The sequence below is a fragment of the Gossypium arboreum genome, chromosome 8 (assembly GCF_025698485.1).
Source record: "Gossypium arboreum isolate Shixiya-1 chromosome 8, ASM2569848v2, whole genome shotgun sequence".
NCBI lineage: Eukaryota > Viridiplantae > Streptophyta > Magnoliopsida > Malvales > Malvaceae > Gossypium > Gossypium arboreum.
The window spans coordinates 42,690,872-42,711,624 of record NC_069077.1 but is presented as its reverse complement, the minus strand read 5'-3'; the positions used below and the strand labels follow the sequence as shown (position 1 = coordinate 42,711,624).

General features: G+C 31.8%; 1 protein-coding gene across 1 annotated transcript; it reads right to left on the bottom strand.

The window, feature by feature from the left end:
- Positions 1–6,188: 6,188 nt before the first annotated feature.
- LOC108465216 (uncharacterized) lies at positions 6,189–7,174 on the bottom strand. Its single transcript, XM_017765539.2, has one exon. The coding sequence runs from the start codon at positions 6,951–6,953 to the stop codon at positions 6,399–6,401; it is 555 nt and encodes a 184-aa protein (XP_017621028.1). The 5' UTR covers positions 6,954–7,174; the 3' UTR covers positions 6,189–6,398.
- Between the last annotated feature and the right edge of the window lie 13,579 nt (positions 7,175–20,753).

Here is a 20,753-nt window from a genome sequence, read left to right as displayed (position 1 = left end):
TACCTTAGTATCATCATCCATGATGCCTTTGGCATGGAAGTATTGCTCCATTCCCTACAATAATTTGTCCACATCCTTTGCTAACCTCATCCCATTAAACTCTTTCGGCTTCGAGACATCTACCTTAGGCTTTGGTGTTGTAGATAACACCCCGTTACCCAAAGAACTTTGAAGATATTGAGCTCCTCAAACCTCAAATGCATTATTCTAATCAATCACCCACAATAGTATTAAGGACCCATTGCATCGAATTGACATTAGCACTTAAGGCCTCTGCCCCTTTTCCTTTAAGATGATCTTGCATCGATTCCAGCACTGTGGTATGTCTATTAACTTTCTCAAGGGTCCTTCACATCACCATGAAGCTCTCAAGTTTGGTAGCCCTGCCTTCCAATGCTGACAGCATATCCCTCAAGCTGCTAGCTTTCTTGCTCCTCCCATGTGTCTCCATAAACTTAACTTGCATGTCTACTCCTTTCGACATCTCAACTGGTGCCTTTGAACACTAGCTCGGGTACCAACTGTCATAGGGCTAGAACTCTATTCTAGCAAATCGCATGGCCTTGGGAGATTTCTTTGCTTCAAAACTGCCTCAATTGGCCTAACTCTTGAAAAGTGAGAGTTCTCACAAAAATTCTGTAAGGCATCGAAAAATATAGCGAAAGTAACTCGAAATGAAAGAACAACAAAAGAATTAAAAAGCCAAAAGAAAATAATGCATACAAGGTATTTGGGTAAATACTCTTAATATATTCTTTAACTCAAGAATGAGTAAAGTGATTACAAATGAAAGGGGAAGGCTTATTTATAGTTGATCTCCCCTAGATCCAATAGTACAAGTTGAATTACATCAATGACTGAGATTAGTTCCCATCTACAATAAAAGAGTCTTAATGGATTTAAAATATATACATTTTTATCCTTTAGGATTTACAATAATTATCCTTGTGAAAATACAATTTACTAGAGTGTTTTTAATTTAACCAAGATTCAAGTAGATGGGTATTAAGTCTCTTCCAAGCAATGGGTCGGTCTTGTTGGGCCGAATGACCCCCAGTGAGCAAGAGGGATCAAAGTGTGCATTGGTCATGGGCTCTTTTGCGCGGCTTGTAACACATACGCATGTAGTAGAATTTCTATTATTAATAGTGTTGTTAATTGAGTTACTGTCGTAAATTAACCTAACACCAACTTAAGATAGACAACAATACCATGATAAGCAATTGTATTCATTTAGTATTATTAATTTGATGTATTTATGTGTTTAAATTTTCTTTTATTCTCAAATTAATCTAATTTAATATGTATTTTCATTTTAATATCATACATATTTCTTGTGTTATTATTAACGAGTTTCAAATCATGTGTTTCATTATTTTTGTATATTTTTTAAATACACATTTGTATTCTACCTATGCAGTTTTCACACATATACGCGTGTAGTAGAATTTCTAGTATTAATAATGTTGTTTATTGAGTCGATGTCAACATCATGAAAAAATTATATTTATTTAGTATTCTTAATATGATGTATTTATGTGTTTAAATTTAATTTTACTTATAATTTAATCTATCTATTAATTTTAATATCATATATATTTCGTGTGCTATTATTAATTAGTTTCAAACTATATATTTCATTAATTATTGAATGTTATATATAAATATATCTTTATATTCTAAAATGTGGTTTCCACCCATACACATGTAATATATTTATTACTTATTTTCATAATCTATTGCCCACCCACGTTCCTTAATACTACTCCCATAACCATTACCATAGTGGGCACATGTTCGATTTCCTTAGGTTGCCTGCTTACAATTCATTGATATCGATATATATTTTACCATTCATTTTAGGTAATTTATGCTATTAGTTACTTAATTATGGATAATTTTTTTGTTCTAATCACTTAACTAAAAAATTACAATTTAATCACTAACATTTTTAAAATTATTAATTTTGTCACTTGATCATTAAGTGGATAATGGTGACACTATTTAATTGATATAATAACAATTTTAGTCCTCATGTTTTATACATTGTTAATTTTACATTGATTCTATATAAAAAATAAAAATAAAATTATACCTGTCGTAACCATTTTTGGGAAAAAAAAAGGGAATCGACTTAGATTTTGAAAATGAAAACGAATAGAGGAGTCGCCACCAATCCTTTTTGATGAGGTGTGATCGGGTCACCTCAAATTAATCATTTTAATAAAATTTAAGATTTAATAAAACGATAAATTTTGGTCTACGAAAATCAGAAAATGAGTTCGGGAGTCAGTTATGCACGAGGAAGGATTAGCACCCTCAATACGCCCAAAAATTGGTACCCAGTTGATTAATTAGTGTCTTAGTGTCGAAGATTGAAAACTTGAAAGACATTGAAATACAATCCCTCTTTGTAAAGAAAATGCTCAAATGTTAAAGACCTTCTCGTCTCAAACTATAAGAGGTCACATCCAGTAAGTTAGGACATGACATCTTGAATTTTCGAGAGCGAGCTTGCCTTTTATATAAAATTTACGTATTTTAACTTATTAAAAGGGTATTCGATTATTTAGAGTAAACGAGAGAAATCGAAACCCAGTAAGTTAGGGCACGTTTTCTCGAATTCTCAAACACCGAATATTGCCTTTGTTTTAAAACAAATTCTTATCTCGAGATGACAAAATGTCATACCCGGTAAGTTGGGGCACAACACCTTGTATCTCCGAGAATAAGCATTTTTCAAAACTCGTATTGCAATTTAAAAGAGTATTCCGTTATTTAGGTTAAATGAGAAAAATCGAAACCGAATAAGTTAGGGCACGATTGTCTCGAATTACCAAATACAGAATATTACTTTTATGAAGGAATTATTTTAAGGTATCGAGTGAAAAATATAATGTGATTTATTGTAAAACAAAAAACCAAATCATGGTGCTAATACGCAGTAATAAGTGCGACAGTATCAATAACAATGATATAAGCAATGAAAGCAAGGCTAGTAATATAAAGTATAAAACACAAGCAATAGGTAAACGAAATGATCGAATACATAAGTAAATTAATAAACAGATAAAAATAAAAATAAATAAAGCATGGCAAGATAAAAATGACAATGATAACAAAAACAACAATAATAATAACAATATAAATAATAATAACATAAAACGATAATGATACGTATGGTATTAAAATATATACGTAATAATAGAAATAAAAGTATATATAACATTAAAAATATGTGCACGGGATACATATGTGAAATAAGTACATAATAGTTATAAAATATACATAATAGAATGTATGAATAATATGATATTTACAATATACATATACATAATATATATAAAATTATAATAATAAAAAATTATATGCATGATATAATATTAATATACATGTGCATAATATGGAGTATAATATATATGTATATTAAAGGGATGTATTTGACACACGAATGTATTAACAAACAATAATATCAAAAATTATTAATGATAATACATAAATATATACGTATGTACATGTTAAAGATATATACATATATAATAAAACATATACTAATGTTAATAACGAGTATAATAGGGTAAAATAGATATAATGATAATACATGTATAACGTGGTATTAAAAATATGTATATAATATAGTATTTAAATATGCATACATCAAATATATATTAGGAATAATAATAATATAATTAAAAAATAAAAAAACATAAATATATATATATATATATATATATATATATATATATAAAATATATGTATGTACAAGTATTGATTGAAACTAAAAAATATATATATAATAATTCTAATAGTAGTAAAATATGCTAATAATAATAATGATAATAATAAATAGAACAATAAATAATATTAAAAATAAAAATGGTAAAACAATATAAAAACCAACCTAAATCTAAAAAGGACTAAATTCGAATCAAAAGTGAGGTTTTGGGGCCAATTTAAAAAGAAATATAAAATAAGGGACCTATTTGAACACGCGTGCGACTACAGAGGGCCAAAAGGGCAATTTTCTCGAGCCCTTAAGGACCAAATTGAAAAATGCGATAAACTTCTGGGCTAATTTAAAAGATATGAAAACCTGATTGCGATATATATAAAAAGCAGAAGGACCTCGCGCGCAATTAGACCATTATACAAAAATACGCGGATCCTCTAGCGGGTCGGGTCGCCTAAACGGCGCCGTTTTGAGGTCTCCAAAATCCCCCTAAAACTACGTCGTTTTATACCTATATATAAACTAATTTTTTTTTTTAAAATTTCATTCTTCCTTTTTGTTTTTAAAAAAACACTTTCTTTCTTTCCTTTTCTTTGTGCAGCGCTCTGGTCCTGGGTCAGGCTTGGTGAGTGCCACCGCCTCCGCCGCATCTCTCGTTGCTGCCATGTATCGCCGTGTCTGGCGGTCGGAGGTAAGAATCTCTTTCTTTTTTTTTTTGCGTTTTAATGATGTGTTTATTTTTTTATTTCTTAATATTGTATATTCATGCATATATGAATATGGAAGGGATAGATTCGACCATGAAATAGAAACGAAAAAAGGTAGAAGAATCACCTTGGGCCTTCAGATTCGATTTCTTAGGTTTTTGGATTTGATTTGATGCTATGTTCTTACTTTTGATATCACTAGAGTTGCTGCTTTTTTTGCTTAAAAGACCGAATGCCCTTTTTTGTATATCAAAGATTGCCAAAAAACATCTATTTTTGCTTGGCTTTTTATAACCCTATTTCTTTACAACTTGTTTTTCAATTGATTACTCTGTTCTTCTTGCAGGTACTCGGGCGGTGGATGTGACATGGGCGGTGCTGCAGGCGTCGGCTGGTAAAAGGCCCCTAGGTGCGGTGCACCTAGGGTTTGTTTATTATTTTTTGATTTTGGGTATTGGGCTAACTTGGGTTTTGGGCTTCATTGTGTTAGTTGGGCCTACAAATTGGGCTTGTACAATACCCTTTTCTAAAATTGATAGGATACTAAGAATTTCTGAAAATTCAAAAATAAATAAAAGAATTTCTGAAAATTCAAAAATAAATAAAATTTAAAAACACATAAAAGTTCAAAAATAAAAATAAAAAATAGATAAAGTGAGAGAGGACGAGGAAATATATATTTTCATTATAATAAAAGAAAAGATTTGAAATATAATTTGAGTTTATCATTTGAGTTTTGAAAATAATTTTAAATAAAAAGAAAATTTTATATTTTTGGCTAAACAAATGGCATCGAGTCAATTCAAAAGTCTCAAAATATCAATTCTAGAAGAATTTCTTCAATATCATAGAACTTGACTTGAAGATATTACTACTAATTTGGTTATGTTGTGTTATTAATTTTTATTGGATTTTACTAAATGATTATTTCGTTCTTATATCACAATATCAAACAATCTTGAGCTTTACTACGATAGAATCTTGAGTTTTCTTGCATGAACATTAATTTTTAATCATATTTAATCTTTATATAAGATGAATATTTTGTTAAGAGATTGAAATTGATCTATTTTTTATTCGTTTTATGATTTTATGGCAACGCTAAATAGTTGTTGTTGTAATAACCTAGCAATAACTTGAAATTTTTATAAAATTTTCTAGTTTTAAATAAATTTGAGGTTTATTATTATTATTTATATATATAATTAGGGTTAATTGCCAAAAGTATAAATGAGAACTAAAATTATTATTATAGTAATTAAAAATACCATTGTAAGCTATTTAATAGTCCAAGACTAAAAAATAATTTTAAAAATATTAGTAATTAAATTGTATTTTTTAATTAAGTGATTAAAACAAAAATTTATCCGTAATTAAACTGGTGTAGTATTAATGGTTTTTGCTAGATAAAAGTTCCCAGTCATTTGCTAGCTATGCATAGTGACCACATACATAAAGCAAATGAATACCCTTCAGTTCTTGCATATTATATGAAAGAAAAACCTTAATTTCTTTCCCACATTTCAGCAACAAAAACATGTGTTTTTTTTTTTTGGTGAAACAAAAACATGTTTTGATTATGCGACAACTATGAAAAAACTTTGACCACCTCATAGCAGCGACAATGGTGGTTTGAGCCATTACAGTCACTGGAGTAGGTAGAACTTATAGATCGCTTAATTCCCTGCCGGTAGATTAATTAACCAACAAAACGAGAACGCTAATCACGAAGTTTGGCCAACAAAAGATCATAAAGAAATGACTCAATCCAGTTCATTATTTAGATATGAATAGGTCAAAGTTCAAAACACCAAGTAACCTAACCTTAAGGACTAAAAGAAAACATCCTAAAAAAACTTCAAAATATTGTTAAAAAAATATCCACAAACTATTTGACTGCATCTTCATTGTGCAGATATACTATCAGTAATCTGTATATGCTTCTTTATAGTTTTTGTAATTCAAGCACATGAAATACCGACAGTGGAGGCTGCAGTGAATCTTTCGGATGCAGTTCTCTTAGCAACCAAGGCGTTAATCTCCGGCGAAAGCCCTCCAAAATCAATCTCCGGGACCTCGGGGATGGTTGTGAGCGAACCTGTCTTGTCGTAAACCACGTAGTAGTCGTCGTGCGATCTTTGTTTCAGCCACATAAGGGAAGAACTCGAACTTTGTCTGAATCTAAACATGGATTTGAAGAGTTTTTGAATAGACCGAGAGAACTTGGAAAACTGCTTCTTGGAAACTGGAGGCGGAAGGGCAGAGGCGGTTGACTGTGGAGGAGCTCTGTCGACTAGATGAGGCATGGACATGGTTCTTGAATGGATTGCTGAGTCGAGTTGACGGTTGAAGGAGTTGAGTTCAAACGAGTCATAAAGATTGCTACCACAGTCCCAAACAGGATGCTGCTTGGCCTTCTCCTGGTTTTGACTTTGCTTTTGTTGTTGTTGTTGTTGAAGTTTTTCCTTCTTCTCCTGGGGATGGTGATTCTGGTATCGTGCTAGGGATTTCTCCATCTTGTTTGGTAAGAGGGAAAACAAAAAAGAAAGTGAGAAAACAAGAAAGGAGTTTGTGATTGACTGATTTTCCTTGAGGGAGTTGGTTTATGCCGAAGGGAAAAAAAAAAAGAAGAAAACGAGTGTGTTACTGCGTTCACGGATGTCTTCATATCAACCATTAAAAACGGAAGAAGTTTCCATGTTGCTAAGATTGCATTTATTCAAAGATGGTTGAGAGATATGACACTTCTTTTGCATACTAAATTAATTAAATTTAATTCTATTATAATTTTCGAGTTATATTTAAAATTCGTGGTTAATTGAACCCATAAGATGGGAAGAATTATTAAATAGTTTTTCTTATATTTAAGCTTATTACTAATTTGGTGTCTCGACTTGAGCACTACTTTAGTTAAAAAATATTTGAAAATTATTTTCTACAAAATAAATTTTATTATGAAGAGGTTATTTTTTCTTTAATATTTTAAAATTAATTAAAAATATAGTGAAATTTGAATCTAAAACATAATAAATCACACATATTTTAATTTTATAATTTCGTTTATTTTTATATAAAACTTTTAATAATTCACCAACATTCACTACACAAAAATAATGTTTCGTCATATTTCAAAAATAAATCAACATTGATTTTAGGTATAATCTAGGGTGAAAATTTCATGACGTTTATACAATGAAACAAATAATTCAAATTTATTTTTTACCTTATGGTGACAAATATCTCAAACGTCATGATGTTTTGTGATGTTTATTTTAACTTTCAATATTAGGGATGTGTCATAATCTACTTAAGTCAATGAGATTTTAGTTTATAACAAAATTGGGGCTCTAAAATTTTGATATCTCAAATTATGCATAAATAATGAGTTTGTTTAAGTTTAGCTAATTTAATTATTCAATTCATTAGTTTTAATGATTGATTCTAAGGTGAAAATTAAAAAAAAAGAGAGTCAATATCAAATTGTTTTTAATTTTATTTTTCTGGTTTGAATTAAATTTAAATATTTGGTTATCAAATTTAATTTGTAGTGATTTATTCTATAAATAACTAAAGTTAATTTTTAAATTTGCCTCTCTATGAAAGAAATCATAATGAAAATAATTGTATCCCCGTATACTTCCGACATTGTTGATAGATTAATTAAGATCGAATGACTCTTAGATGAAGTATGAACACACGTTAAAACTTAATCCGGAAAAAAAAACAGGGTTTCTAACTGCTGTGATATCATGTGAACTATGAATGCGAAGCCAGGAAGGTGAAATTAATTGAGGCAGCTAGGAGCTACCATTTTTATTTTGATTCCGTAATAATTATTGTTTTCACTAGTACCTGAAAATCTGATCTGGTTTGTTTGAAAATCATAAAGGTAAAGTAGAATCCAACAAATATTGCATTGTGTTTTTAGTTAATTATATATGCAGAAGTAATAAATAATTTTTTTGAAAGGACTAATATATAAAATTTATTATCAACTAATTCCCTAACTAAGAAACTCTAGCTTTTACTTATTATAATTGTTTATAGTGGTCAAATTATGACCCTCCATCAAAACGTCTCCTTTTCCAATATTTCCAATATATATATATATGTGGAATAGAACTAGATTATTCCAGTCGTATCTAATAGATACTAGCTTCATTCCTGATCTCTTTTCAGTTTCTTTTGACTTTTAAACTAAATCAATATTGTTTTGTTATGATTTTCGTCTTCTGTTATGTTGTATTAAATTTTAGTTTTTATGTTTTGATTTCACATAATTTGGTTTTTATTTTTATAATATGGTTATCAATCCTTATAATTTAATAATTATATGATAAAACAACCTTTTCAACTGTTTTTCTTTTTCTGAAAGGGATATTATTAAAATAAATTCATACATTATAAATGTAAATGGATTAAATTAAAATAAAAAATAAATTTAAATTTATAGTCTATTAATTGGGTATTACCTACTCTAAAAGTAATTTAAATTTAAATAATAGTTGTATAAAAAAATCAAAGTCATGCTAGTGATTGGGGGTGTGGATATTATTATATTTATAAGGAAGCTAATTTTGTTTCATTGATTGTTAAAGCTATAAATTCTTTATATAATATATTATCTTTTCCTTTATTTAATTATTGCGTTTATGCTTAGCTTTTAAGTAATAATAATTTATTGTTTAAAGATCAGATAAATTTTCATGAGAATCAAAGACCAAATGTCAGAACAAAAGAAGCCGTCGATTTGGAAGGAACTAGGGTTCACATATTAATTACACAGATTTAGAACAGTTCATGGTCCTGATTTTTTTACCAGTTGTGGGAAAGCGGAGGAGGGAGAATTGGTTTGGATATCCTAACTTCATAGTACCATACCAATGTTTTTAAATACACCAATTAAAAGAAAAAGAGAGATGTGTAATTAATATGCTATATACACATATGTGGCTAAAATACATGCAACGATACAGACTTGCTATCTCTTCCTTTTTTACATTTATCATCAATGGTCGTGCATTTATTTACATAATATTGAGACAACTACAATATGGTGAGAATTTTTGTAACCGTGAGAAAAATTGAAAAAGTAAAATTAAAATAATTTAAATCATTGGATGAAATTAATTTAAGTCATAAATTTATACGTATTATCAAATAAAAAATCGCTCTACCCTAATTTTGCTAATTTTTTCTCTCTTTTTTTCTATAAGCCAAAGGTCCCCAACGGTTCCTTAAAGATGTTCGATGAAATTTCCAATAGAGTAGAAACAAAACTTCTTCTTAGTGTTTGGAGTTAGGGTTTACGTTAAGAGAATCCTCTTGGTGCATATTAGTTGTTTTTGGCATGCGGGAGTTCTCTTAGTTCCTTGCTATTTCTTCTTGATTTTTTTTTTTGGGGGGGGGGGGGATGGCTTGTTTTTCTTCATTTTCTTGTTGATTTTGTGTTATTTATAGCTTCTCAGCTTTGATTTTGTGTTATGTCCTTTTCACAAGCTCTGGATTGGAGGAAACTTTTTGATTCGTCTTCTGAGCAAAGTTTGGTGTTTTTTTCCACAAGAAGTCCATAGTGGTTCTATTACTATAAAACCTCCAGCTGAGGTATTTGATAAAGGGATTCGACGTTGGCATCACTCACTGGTGGCTCAATTTTTTGGGCAGCCTCCCAATTTTGGTTCTTTGCAAAAGTTGGTTGATATGCTTTGGAGTAAATAGGGGGTTGTTGAAGTCAACATGGTAAGTGAAAATCTATTTATTTTTCAATTTTCTTCTTCTGCTCCTCGAGATTAGGTTCTGGATCATGGCCCTTGATGTAACACCCCTAACCCACATCCGTCATCGGAATAGGGTTATAAGATGTTACCGAAGTTTACGAAATAATTATACAAAAATCCCATTATTTACCTATATTCACATCAAAGCTATCCACTCAAGTCATAGTCACTAAATTATTTATATCTAGAGCTACAGAACTCAAAATTAAGATCCGCTAATTTTCCCTAAAACTACACTCATGTATCTTCCTACCATAAAATTTTCAGGATTTTTGGTTTAGCCAATAAGTATAGTTTATTCTTTAAATTCTCCCCTGTTTCACTGCTCGATGGTTCTCACCACTCTTCACTAAAATTTAATTATCTCTTTATACATGATTCAAATAATGTTATGGGTTATTTCTCATAAAAATAGACTCATTGAGGAATATAATCATATAAATTATGTCTCATAATTATTTTTGTACAATTTTTAATGATTTTTACAAGTCAGAACAGGGAGCTCGAAATCACTCTGACCTTATCTTACAAAAATTCAAATATCTCCTGATATGAAAGTCTTTTGCTTACACCGTTTTTCTATGTGAAGCTAGATTCAATAGGCTTTAATTTCATATCTTATTCAACCTCTAATTATATTTTCATAATTTATGGTGAATTTTCAAATTCAAACTACTGCTACTAACCAAAAACTGTTTTAGTACAAAATATTGTTAACTAGTTTATAACATCTTTACTTCAATTCATTTAAACTCTATACATGCCATATAAATTTTTAAACATAAAAAAAAGCTACCGGAATTGATCTAGATAGTATGCTTTGTTGTGTTGATCCGATCTACCAACTTCACTTCAATTCAATCTACATAAAAATATCAAACACACACAAGTAAGCTTATTGAAGCTTAGAAAGTTCATAGGTTTAAAAGTAATGCTTACCAAACATAATATTTCCAAACAATACCAAAACATTTACTAAGTTTCCTACCATTCACAACCACTGTTATAATACTTCACATAGTTGAGCTCAACATTAACAACTACCCAATCTCTTTCATTTGGTTCACTTCTCTTGTATTTCTTATTATCAAATTAGGAAACGGCTTACGAAATTGAGTACGTCATTGTTCAGTGCCACGATTCATAAACTCAGTATGATTTTCCTCATTGAAATACCATACCTACATTTTACAACTCGGTATGGGAAATGCCATACCTACATTTCTTAACTCAGTATGGATTTGATAATACCATACCTACATTTCACAACTCAGTATGGATGATACCATACCTACATTTCACATTTTGCCATGGAACAATCATGGTCTTATCCGTCAATTCATCATATGTCACGATACGAACGTACTCAATTCCTGCGTTTTTTCCTAATTTGCATTTTCCACATTTATTCTTTCATTAACAAAATTTTCACAATCCCACAACAAATTCCTATATGATAACACATTATATCATTCAATCATTCACAGATAAACATCTAAATTCAACCATATGAACTTACCCGGCTGATTTGTAGAAGATATTGAAATTTAAGGACTATTCCGCAACTTTTTCTTTTCCTCGTTCTTCTTTGGATTCTTGATATGATGTAAAATTATGAAAAACCAGTTTTCTCCAGACCTTCTATGACGTTTTGGCTGAGAAAATATGAAGAGATCTCTAGATTTTTCAATTTTTTCCTTATTTTATATGTTAAAATTGTAAAATTTCCAATTTTGCCCTTATTTCCCTTATTTTTCTGCTGATTTTCTTACCCTTGCCGTCCAGCCTATTCACTTTTAGGCTTAATTACCCTTTAAATCCTCTTTATTTTAACACTTGAGCTATTTAATCCTTTTAGCAAATTTTGCATTTGTTACAATTTAGTCCTTTTTATTTAATTGACTACTCAAACGTTAAAATTTCTCAACCAAACTTTAATACTAACTAAATGACACTCCATAGATATTTATAAAAATATTTATGGCTCGGTTTTCAAATTCGAGGTCTCGATACCTCATTTTTTTGACCCGTTTGACCTAATAAATTCTTTTAATTCACTAAAGTCACTAATTCACGAATTCTTCTAAATTCTTACTTGACTCATAAATGTTAAATTACTATCTTGTTCAATCTTACTTGTCGGATTTAGTGATCTCAAATCACCATTTCCGACACCACTGAAAATTAGGCCGTTACAACTCTCCCCCCTTTAAAAATTTCGTCCTTGAAATTTGTTACCTGAAAATAGATTTGGATACTGTGATCTCATTGAATCCTCTGTTTCCCATGTTGCTTCCTCCATGCCATGTCAATGCCATAATACTTTAACCAATGGTACTCTTTTGTTCCGCAATTCTTTAACTTCACAAGCCAAAATCTTCAATGGTTCTTCTGAATAAGTCATATCTGGTTGAAGCTCAATTTCAGTATGAGGAATTACGTGTGAAGGATCTGACCTATACCATCTTAGCATAGACACATGAAACACATTGTGAATCTTTTCAAGTTCCGGAGGTAAAGCTAACCGATAAGCTACAAGACCAACCCTTTCCACAATTTCATATGGCCTTATGAATCTCGGGCTTAATTTTCCTTTTTTACCAAACCGTAACACCTTTTTCCACGGTGAAACTTTTAAAAATACTCGATCACCCACTGCATATTCTATGTCTCTTCATTTTAAATCTGCATATGACTTCTGACAGTCTGAAGCAACTTTTAGACTATCTCGAATAATGCGGACTTTTTCTTCAGTTTCCCGAATCAAATCAACCCCAACTATTTTTGATTCACTCAATTCAGACCAACACAATGGAGTCTTGCATTTTCTACCATAAAGAGCCTCAAATGATGCCATTTTTATACTAGACTGATAGCTATTATTGTAAGCAAACTCAGCCAACGGTAAATACCTTTCCCAACTGTCACCAAACTCGAGTATACAACATCTTAACATATCTTCTAAAATTTGAATCACTCGCTCTAACTGTCCATCTGTTTGAGGATGAAATGCTGTACTAAAATTCAATTTGGTACCTAAAGCTTCTTACAGTTTATTCTAAAATCTCGAAGTAAACCTTGGATCCCGATCCAAAATGATAGAATTGGAACTCCATGTAGTCTCACAATCTCTGACACATACAATTCTGCTAACCTCTTAAGTGAAAAATCTGTTTTGACTGGAATAAAGTGTACTGACTTTGTCAATCTATCAACAACCACGCATATTGAATATTTCTTTCTTGGAGTCATAGGCAATCCTGACACAAAATCCATTGTAACATGCTCCCACTTGCATTCAGAAATCATAATGGGTTGTAATAAACCCGTTGGCACTTGATGCTCTGCTTTAACTTGCTGGCAAATCAAACATTTTGCAATAAATTCTGAAACTTCTCTTTTCATACCAGGCCACCAATATGTCTTTTTCAGATCACCATACATTTTTGTACTATACGGATGAATAGAATACATACTATTATGTGCTTCCGAAAAAATATCATTCTTCAAATCAGAATTATTTGGAACACAAATCCTATTATGATAATGCAACTTACCTTCATCATCAATACTGAACTCTGAATCTAAATTATCTTGAACCATTTGTCGTTTCAACACCAATTTTGGATCTTCATTCTACAGCTTCTGAATTTGTTGAAGGAACATTGGTTTTACTTTCAATTCTAGTAATACAACACCTTCTTCATTAAGAGCCAAATAAGCATTCATTACCTGAAGTGCAAACAAGGATGACTTTCGACTAAGTGCATCAGCAACTACATTAGCTTTCCCTGGATGATAGTCAATAACCAAATCATAGTCTTTCAGCAGCTCTAACCACCGTCTCTGTCTTAAGTTCAGTTCCTTCTGAGTCATTAAGTATTTCAAACTTTTGTGATCCGTATAAATATAACACTTCTCACCATATAAATAGTGTCTCCAAATTTTTAAAGCAAAAACAATTGCAGCTAACTCAAGATCATGTGTAAGGTAGTTCTTTTCATGTGGTTTTAACTATCGTGAAGCATAAGCCACAACTTTTCCTGACTGCATTAACACACAACCCAAACCACTTAAAGATGTATCACTGTACACAACATACGGTATACTTGATTTTGGTTGAGTCAAGACTGGAGCTTCTGTTAGCATTTTCTTTAACTGATCAAAACTCTGCTGACATTCATCAAACCACACAAAATCAACATTCTTCTATAATAAACAAGTCATTGGTGAAGCAATCATGGAAAAATTCTTTACAAAACAGCGATAGGATCCTGCTAATCCCAGAAAACTTTGCACTTCAGTTAAATTCTTCGGTGTTTTCCAATTCACCACTGCTGAAATTTTACTTGGATCCACACGAATTCCTTCAGCTGATACAATATGACCCAAAAATCCAACCTCATGAAGCCAAAACTCACATTTATTAAATTTTGCATATAACTGCTTTCCTCTCAAAGTGTGTAGTACAATTTTCAAGTGCTATGCATGTTTGGATTCTGTCTTTGAGTAGACCAATATGTCATCAATAAATACCACCACAAATCTATCTAAATAAGGCTAAAAATTTGATTCATTAAATCCATAAATGCAGCAGGGGCATTTGTTAAACCAAAAGACATTACTAAAAATTCGTAGTGACCATACCGAGTTCAAAAAGCAGTCTTTGGCACATCACATTCTTTAACCTTCAACTGATAATACCCAGATCTAAGGTCTATCTTTGAGAACACTGCAGCACCTTTCAGTTGATCAAACAAATCATCGATACGAGGTAATGGATATTTATTTTTAATTGTTACCTTGTTCAACTGTCTGTAAGCAATACACAATCGCAACGACCCCTCTTTCTTTTTCAAAAATAAGACAGGTGAGCCTCAAGGTGATGTACTCGGTCTGATGAACCCTTTATCCAATAACTCTTGCAACTGTGTCTTTAACTCTTTTAACTTAGCTGGTGCCATTCTATACGGTGTTATTGATATCGGAGCTGTACCCGAAATTACATCAATTGCGAATTCAACCTCACGATCTGGGGTAAACCAGGTAATTCCTTAGGAAACACATCAGTAAACTCATTAACAACTGGCAATTGTTCCATCTTCAATTCAGAACCTCGAGCATCAAGAATATAAGCTAAAAATGCTTCATTACCATTCCAAATCAATTTCTGAGCTGCAAAGGCTGAAATAATTCTGATATCATTCTTTTTATCCCCAAACTCAGCTAAAACTATTTCCCCTGTCTGACATTTTAAATCAATCCATTTTTCTCTACAATTCACTATGGCATCGTGTTTAATCAACCAATCCATTCCAAGAATAACATCAAATTCTTGGAAAGGTAACAACATTAACTCAGCAGATAATTCACATCCTTGTATTTTCAGTGGACAATTTCGACATATTAAATTAACTAACACACTTTGCCCTAGCGGATTAGTGACTTGTACATCAAGGTCAGTGGACTCAACAGTCATTTTCTTTTTTGACACTAATACAGTGCAAATATATGAATGCGTAGATCCAGGATCAATTAAAGCATACACAGAATCATCAAAAAGATAGAAATTACCAGCTATCACATCTGGAGCAGAAGCTTCTTCCCTTACCCAGATAGCATATGTACGTGCAGGTGCTCTTGTTTCTGATCGGGCTGCAGTATCTCTCGTTCCCGAACGAATAGTCCCAGCAGCACTGCTTTGACCTGAACGTTTACTTTTTTTAGGAGTATTTGCTTGCTTCTCCCCTTGTTCTCTGTCTTCTTTTAACAATTGAGGACAGTCCCGAATAAAATGATCAGTTCCACCACATTTATAGCAAGCTCCGGTTCTTCCCCAACATTCACCAATATGAAATCTACCACAATTTTTGTATCTAGGTCTCGGAATATTTTGCACACTACTAGCACTAGCTGCTGGTTTATTAGTTACATCGACATCTCATTGAGCTGTTTTACTTTTATTCGATCGTTCCAGAATTGTAACAGGTCGACTAGAATCATCTCTGAACTTTTTAGCTGGAAAAGTCAAAGTTGGTCTAGAGAAACTTCTTTTGTATACCTCTTTACCTCTTCTTTCTCTTTGCATCTTTCTGTTATACACTTCTTCCATATTTTGAGCTCGATCAGACAGAACCACAAATTCTCGAATCTCTGTGCCTCCAATCATCATTCTGATTTCATCATTAAGCCCTTCTTCGAATCTAATGCACATTTCTTCCTCTGTTGGTACAACATCCCGAGCATATCTACTAAGATACACAAATTCTCTTTCATATTCGACCACTATTTTATTCCCTTGTCGAAGATCAAGAAATTCCCTTTTCTTCTTATCTAAATATCTCTTTCCCACATACTTCTTTTTAAACTCATTTTGGAAGAATTCTAGGTAAGTTTATTTGCAGGTTCCACTGCTTCAATAGTTTCCCACCAATTATACGCTTCTTCTTTCAATAGTGAAACCGCACACCCCAGATAGTCCTCCGAAGAACACATCATTTGTTTAAAAACTCTCTCCAACCTCTTTAACTAATACTCTGCTTTAATTGGATCATCGTCCGATCTCCCTTGAAATTCTTCAGCTCTGAACTTTCTGAGTTTCTCAATCAGTGTTCTTTTACTAGATTCATCTATTAAAGGAGGAGCAACCGGGGTTATAATTGGTGGTACAGTAGGGGGAGGAGGAGGTTTTTGTGCTTGTCTTCTTCCTTGTATTGTTCCACGATACCATTGATTTATTAACCCGTAAATCATATTTTTAAGTTCTTCCTCTCTCATCAAAGAAATCAAAACATTACCACTTGTTCCTTGCTCAGAAGTCTGTATTCTACTATTAACTTCCTCTTCTTGACCAGCACCCTCAGGTCTATCAGACATCTTTACAATCTATAACAAAAATTAGTAGTTAGATCGGTTCATTCACATCACACTATCACAGATTTATATGGTATGTATTTCTAAACACTTTACACATCACATTCGTTCTGAGAATCGACTAAACCAAAGCTATGATACCAATAAATGTAACACCCCTAACCTACATCCTTCATCGGAATAGGGTTATAAGATGTTACCGAAGTTTACGGAATAATTATACAAAAATCCCATTATTTACCTATATTCACATCAAAGCTATCCACTCAAGTCATAATCACTAAATTATTTATATTTGGAGCTACGAAACTCTAAATTAAGATCCGCTAATTTTTCCTGAAACTAGACTCACGTATCTTCCTACCATAAAGTTTTCAAAATTTTTTGTTTAGCCAATAAGTACAGTTTATTCCTTAAAGTCTCCCCTGTTTCACTGCTCGACAGTTCTCACCACTCTTCACTAAAATTTAATTATCTCTTTGTACAGGATTCAAATAATGTTATGGGTTATTTCTCCTAAAAATAGACTCATTAAGGAATCTAGCCATATAGATTATGTCCACAATTATTTTTTTACAAATTTTAATGATTTTTACAAGTCAGAATAGGGGAGCTCAAAATCACTTTGACCTTTTCTCACAAAAATTCAAATATCTCCTGATATGAAAGTCTTTTTCTTACACCGTTTCTTCTATGTGAAGCTAGATTCAATAGGCTTTAATTTCATATCTTATTCAACCTCTAATTAGATTTTCGTAATTTATGGTGAACTTTCAAAGTCAAACTACTACTACTAACCTAAAACTATTTTAGTACAAATTATTGTTAACTAGTTTATAACATCTTTACTTCAATTCATTTAAACTCTATACATGCCATATAAATCTTTAAACATAAAACAAAAGCTACCAGAATTGATCTGGATAGTGTGCCTTGTTGTGTTGATCCGATCTTCCAACTTCACTTCAATTCAATCTACATAAAAATATCAAACACACACGAGTAAGCTTATTGAAGCTTAGCAAGTTCATAGGTTTAAAAGTAATGCTTACCAAACATAATATTTCCAAACAATACCAAAACATTTACTAAGTTTCTTGCCATTCACAACCACCGTTATAATACTTCACATAGTTGAGCTCAACATTAACAACTACTCAATCTCTTTCATTTGGTTCACTTCTCTTGTATTTCTTATTATCAAATTAGGAAACGACTTACGAAATTGAGTACATCGTTGTTCAATGCCACGATTCATAAACTCCGTATGGTTTTTCTTATTGAAATACCATACCTACATTTTACAACTCGGTGTGGGAAATGGCATACCTACATTTCTTAACTCAGTATGGATTTGATAATACCATACCTACATTTCACAACTCAGTATGGATGATACCATACCTACATTTCACACTTCGCCATGGAACAATCACGGTCTTATCCGTCAATTCATCACATGTCACGATACGAACGTACTCAATTCCTGCGTTTTTTCCTAATTTGCATTTTCCACATTTATTCTTTCATTAACAAAATTTTCACAATCCCACAACAAATTCCCATGTAATAACACATTATATCATTCAATCATTCACAAATAAACATCTAAATTCAACCATATGAACTTACCCGACTGATTTGTAAAAGATATTGAAATTTAGGGACTATTCCGCAACTTTTTCTTTTCCTCGTTCTTCTTTGGATTCTTGATATGATGTAAAACTATGAAAAACCAGATTTCTCTAGACCTTCTATGGCTTTTTGGCTGAGAAAATATGAAGAGATCTCTAGATTTTTCAATTTTGTCCTTATTTTATATGTTAAAATTGTAAAATTTCCAATTTTGCCCTTATTTCCCTTATTTTTATGCTGATTTTCTTACCCTTGCCGTCCAGCCTATTCACTTTTAGGCTTAATTACCCTTTAAATCCTCTTTATTTTAACACTTGAGCTATTTAATCCTTCTAGCAAATTTTGCATTTGTTACAATTTAGTTCTTTTTATTTAATTGACTACCCAAATGTTAAAATTTCTCAACCAAACTTTAATACTAACTAAATGACACTCCGCAAATATTTATAAAAATATTTATGGCTTGGTTTTCAAATTTGAGGTCTCGATACCTTATTTTTTTGACCCGTTTGGCCTAATAAATTCTTTTAATTCACTAAATTCACCAATTCACGAATTCTTCTAAATTCTTAGTTGAATCATAAATGTTAAATTGCTATCTTGTTCAATCTTACTTGTTGGATTTAGTGATCTCAAATCACCATTTTCGACACCACTGAAAATCAGGCCGTTAAACTTGGCAAATCCAGAACAAGCAGACAGTGTTGAGGAAGTGGGAGCCTAATCTTCAGAGATTGGATTCTCCCTTGACAATATGCCGATTTGGGTTCAGTTAAGTCTAGTCCCTTTAGAGTTTTTTACTCAAAAGGGGCTTAGCTACATTGCAAGTGTGCTTGTTATTTTATTTTTACATGGATAATATCACAACTTTGCAACAATGTCTTGCTTATGTGAATGTGGTGTGTCTTGAGATTTCTATTGATTTTTAACTCCCTCATTTTATTAATTTTAAATTGCATGATGGTTAATTTGTTTCTATTAGAGTTGAAGTACTATGGCTGCCGATGCGTTGTTTACAGTGCCAATATTTTAGTCATTATGGTAAGCAATGTTCTAAGAAGAATGAGGTGAAAGTTTGAAGGGCTATGCAAAATGGTGTAGAACTACTCAAATTTTTGTTCCTGAAAAATCCGTTGCAGTTCGAAATGAGAGTGCTCTTGATGGAGGTGCAGCTTTGACTTCAACTTTTGAAATCTCCTTTAAAGGTAAAGCCGTGGTTGTGGATCTTTCCCCTACTCTTAAATAGAAGCATGTTAGTCTTACGGGATCTAGTAATAGATTTGAGGCTTTAAGTGTTGAGCTTGAGGATTCTAATGATGTAGTTGCTTTTGATATTGATGTTAAGCAATGTGTTGTTGTTGATGATAATCAAACTGAAAAACTTGAGTTTTTTCCTCAGAAGCCTTGGTTAGCCTCACTGACAGTAGCTCCTTTTGTGAGATCACTTTGACAAAGGTAAGAAGAAGATGAATAATTCTCCTGTTAAAGGACGAGAAAAAAGAGGTGGTAAGAGAGATGGTAAGGGAGGTGCACATTCACTTCATGCTCCATAATTATTCTCTTTTGGAATATTAGGGGGTTTAATAATCCTCTAAGGTAAAAACTTGTAGTTGATAGGTTAGTTAGATTGAAGATTGATGTTTGTTGTTTTTTGGAAACTAGAGTTAAGTGTAATAATGCTTCGATTATTTTAGGGAAGTATTTTTAGGGGTGGAACTCTATTTCCAATTATGATCATTTTGTTAATGGTCGAATTTAACTTAATTGGAAGAGTGCTTGTATTATGGATGTGTTGTATGTCTTTGGTTAATGTATTATATGTAGTGTGGAAGTGCAACATCAGAAAGTTTTCTTTTTAGCTGTTTATGCTTGTAATGATGGTGTTTCTCGTTGAGAGCTATGGCCTCACTTGTGTTCTATGAGTGGCCAAGTTGGTGATGCTCCATGGTTGTTGGGTGGTGACCTTAATGTCACGCTTTTGCTTGAGGAGAGTTATTCTTTCGATAGTTCTTAGTATCTTACTATTGGTAT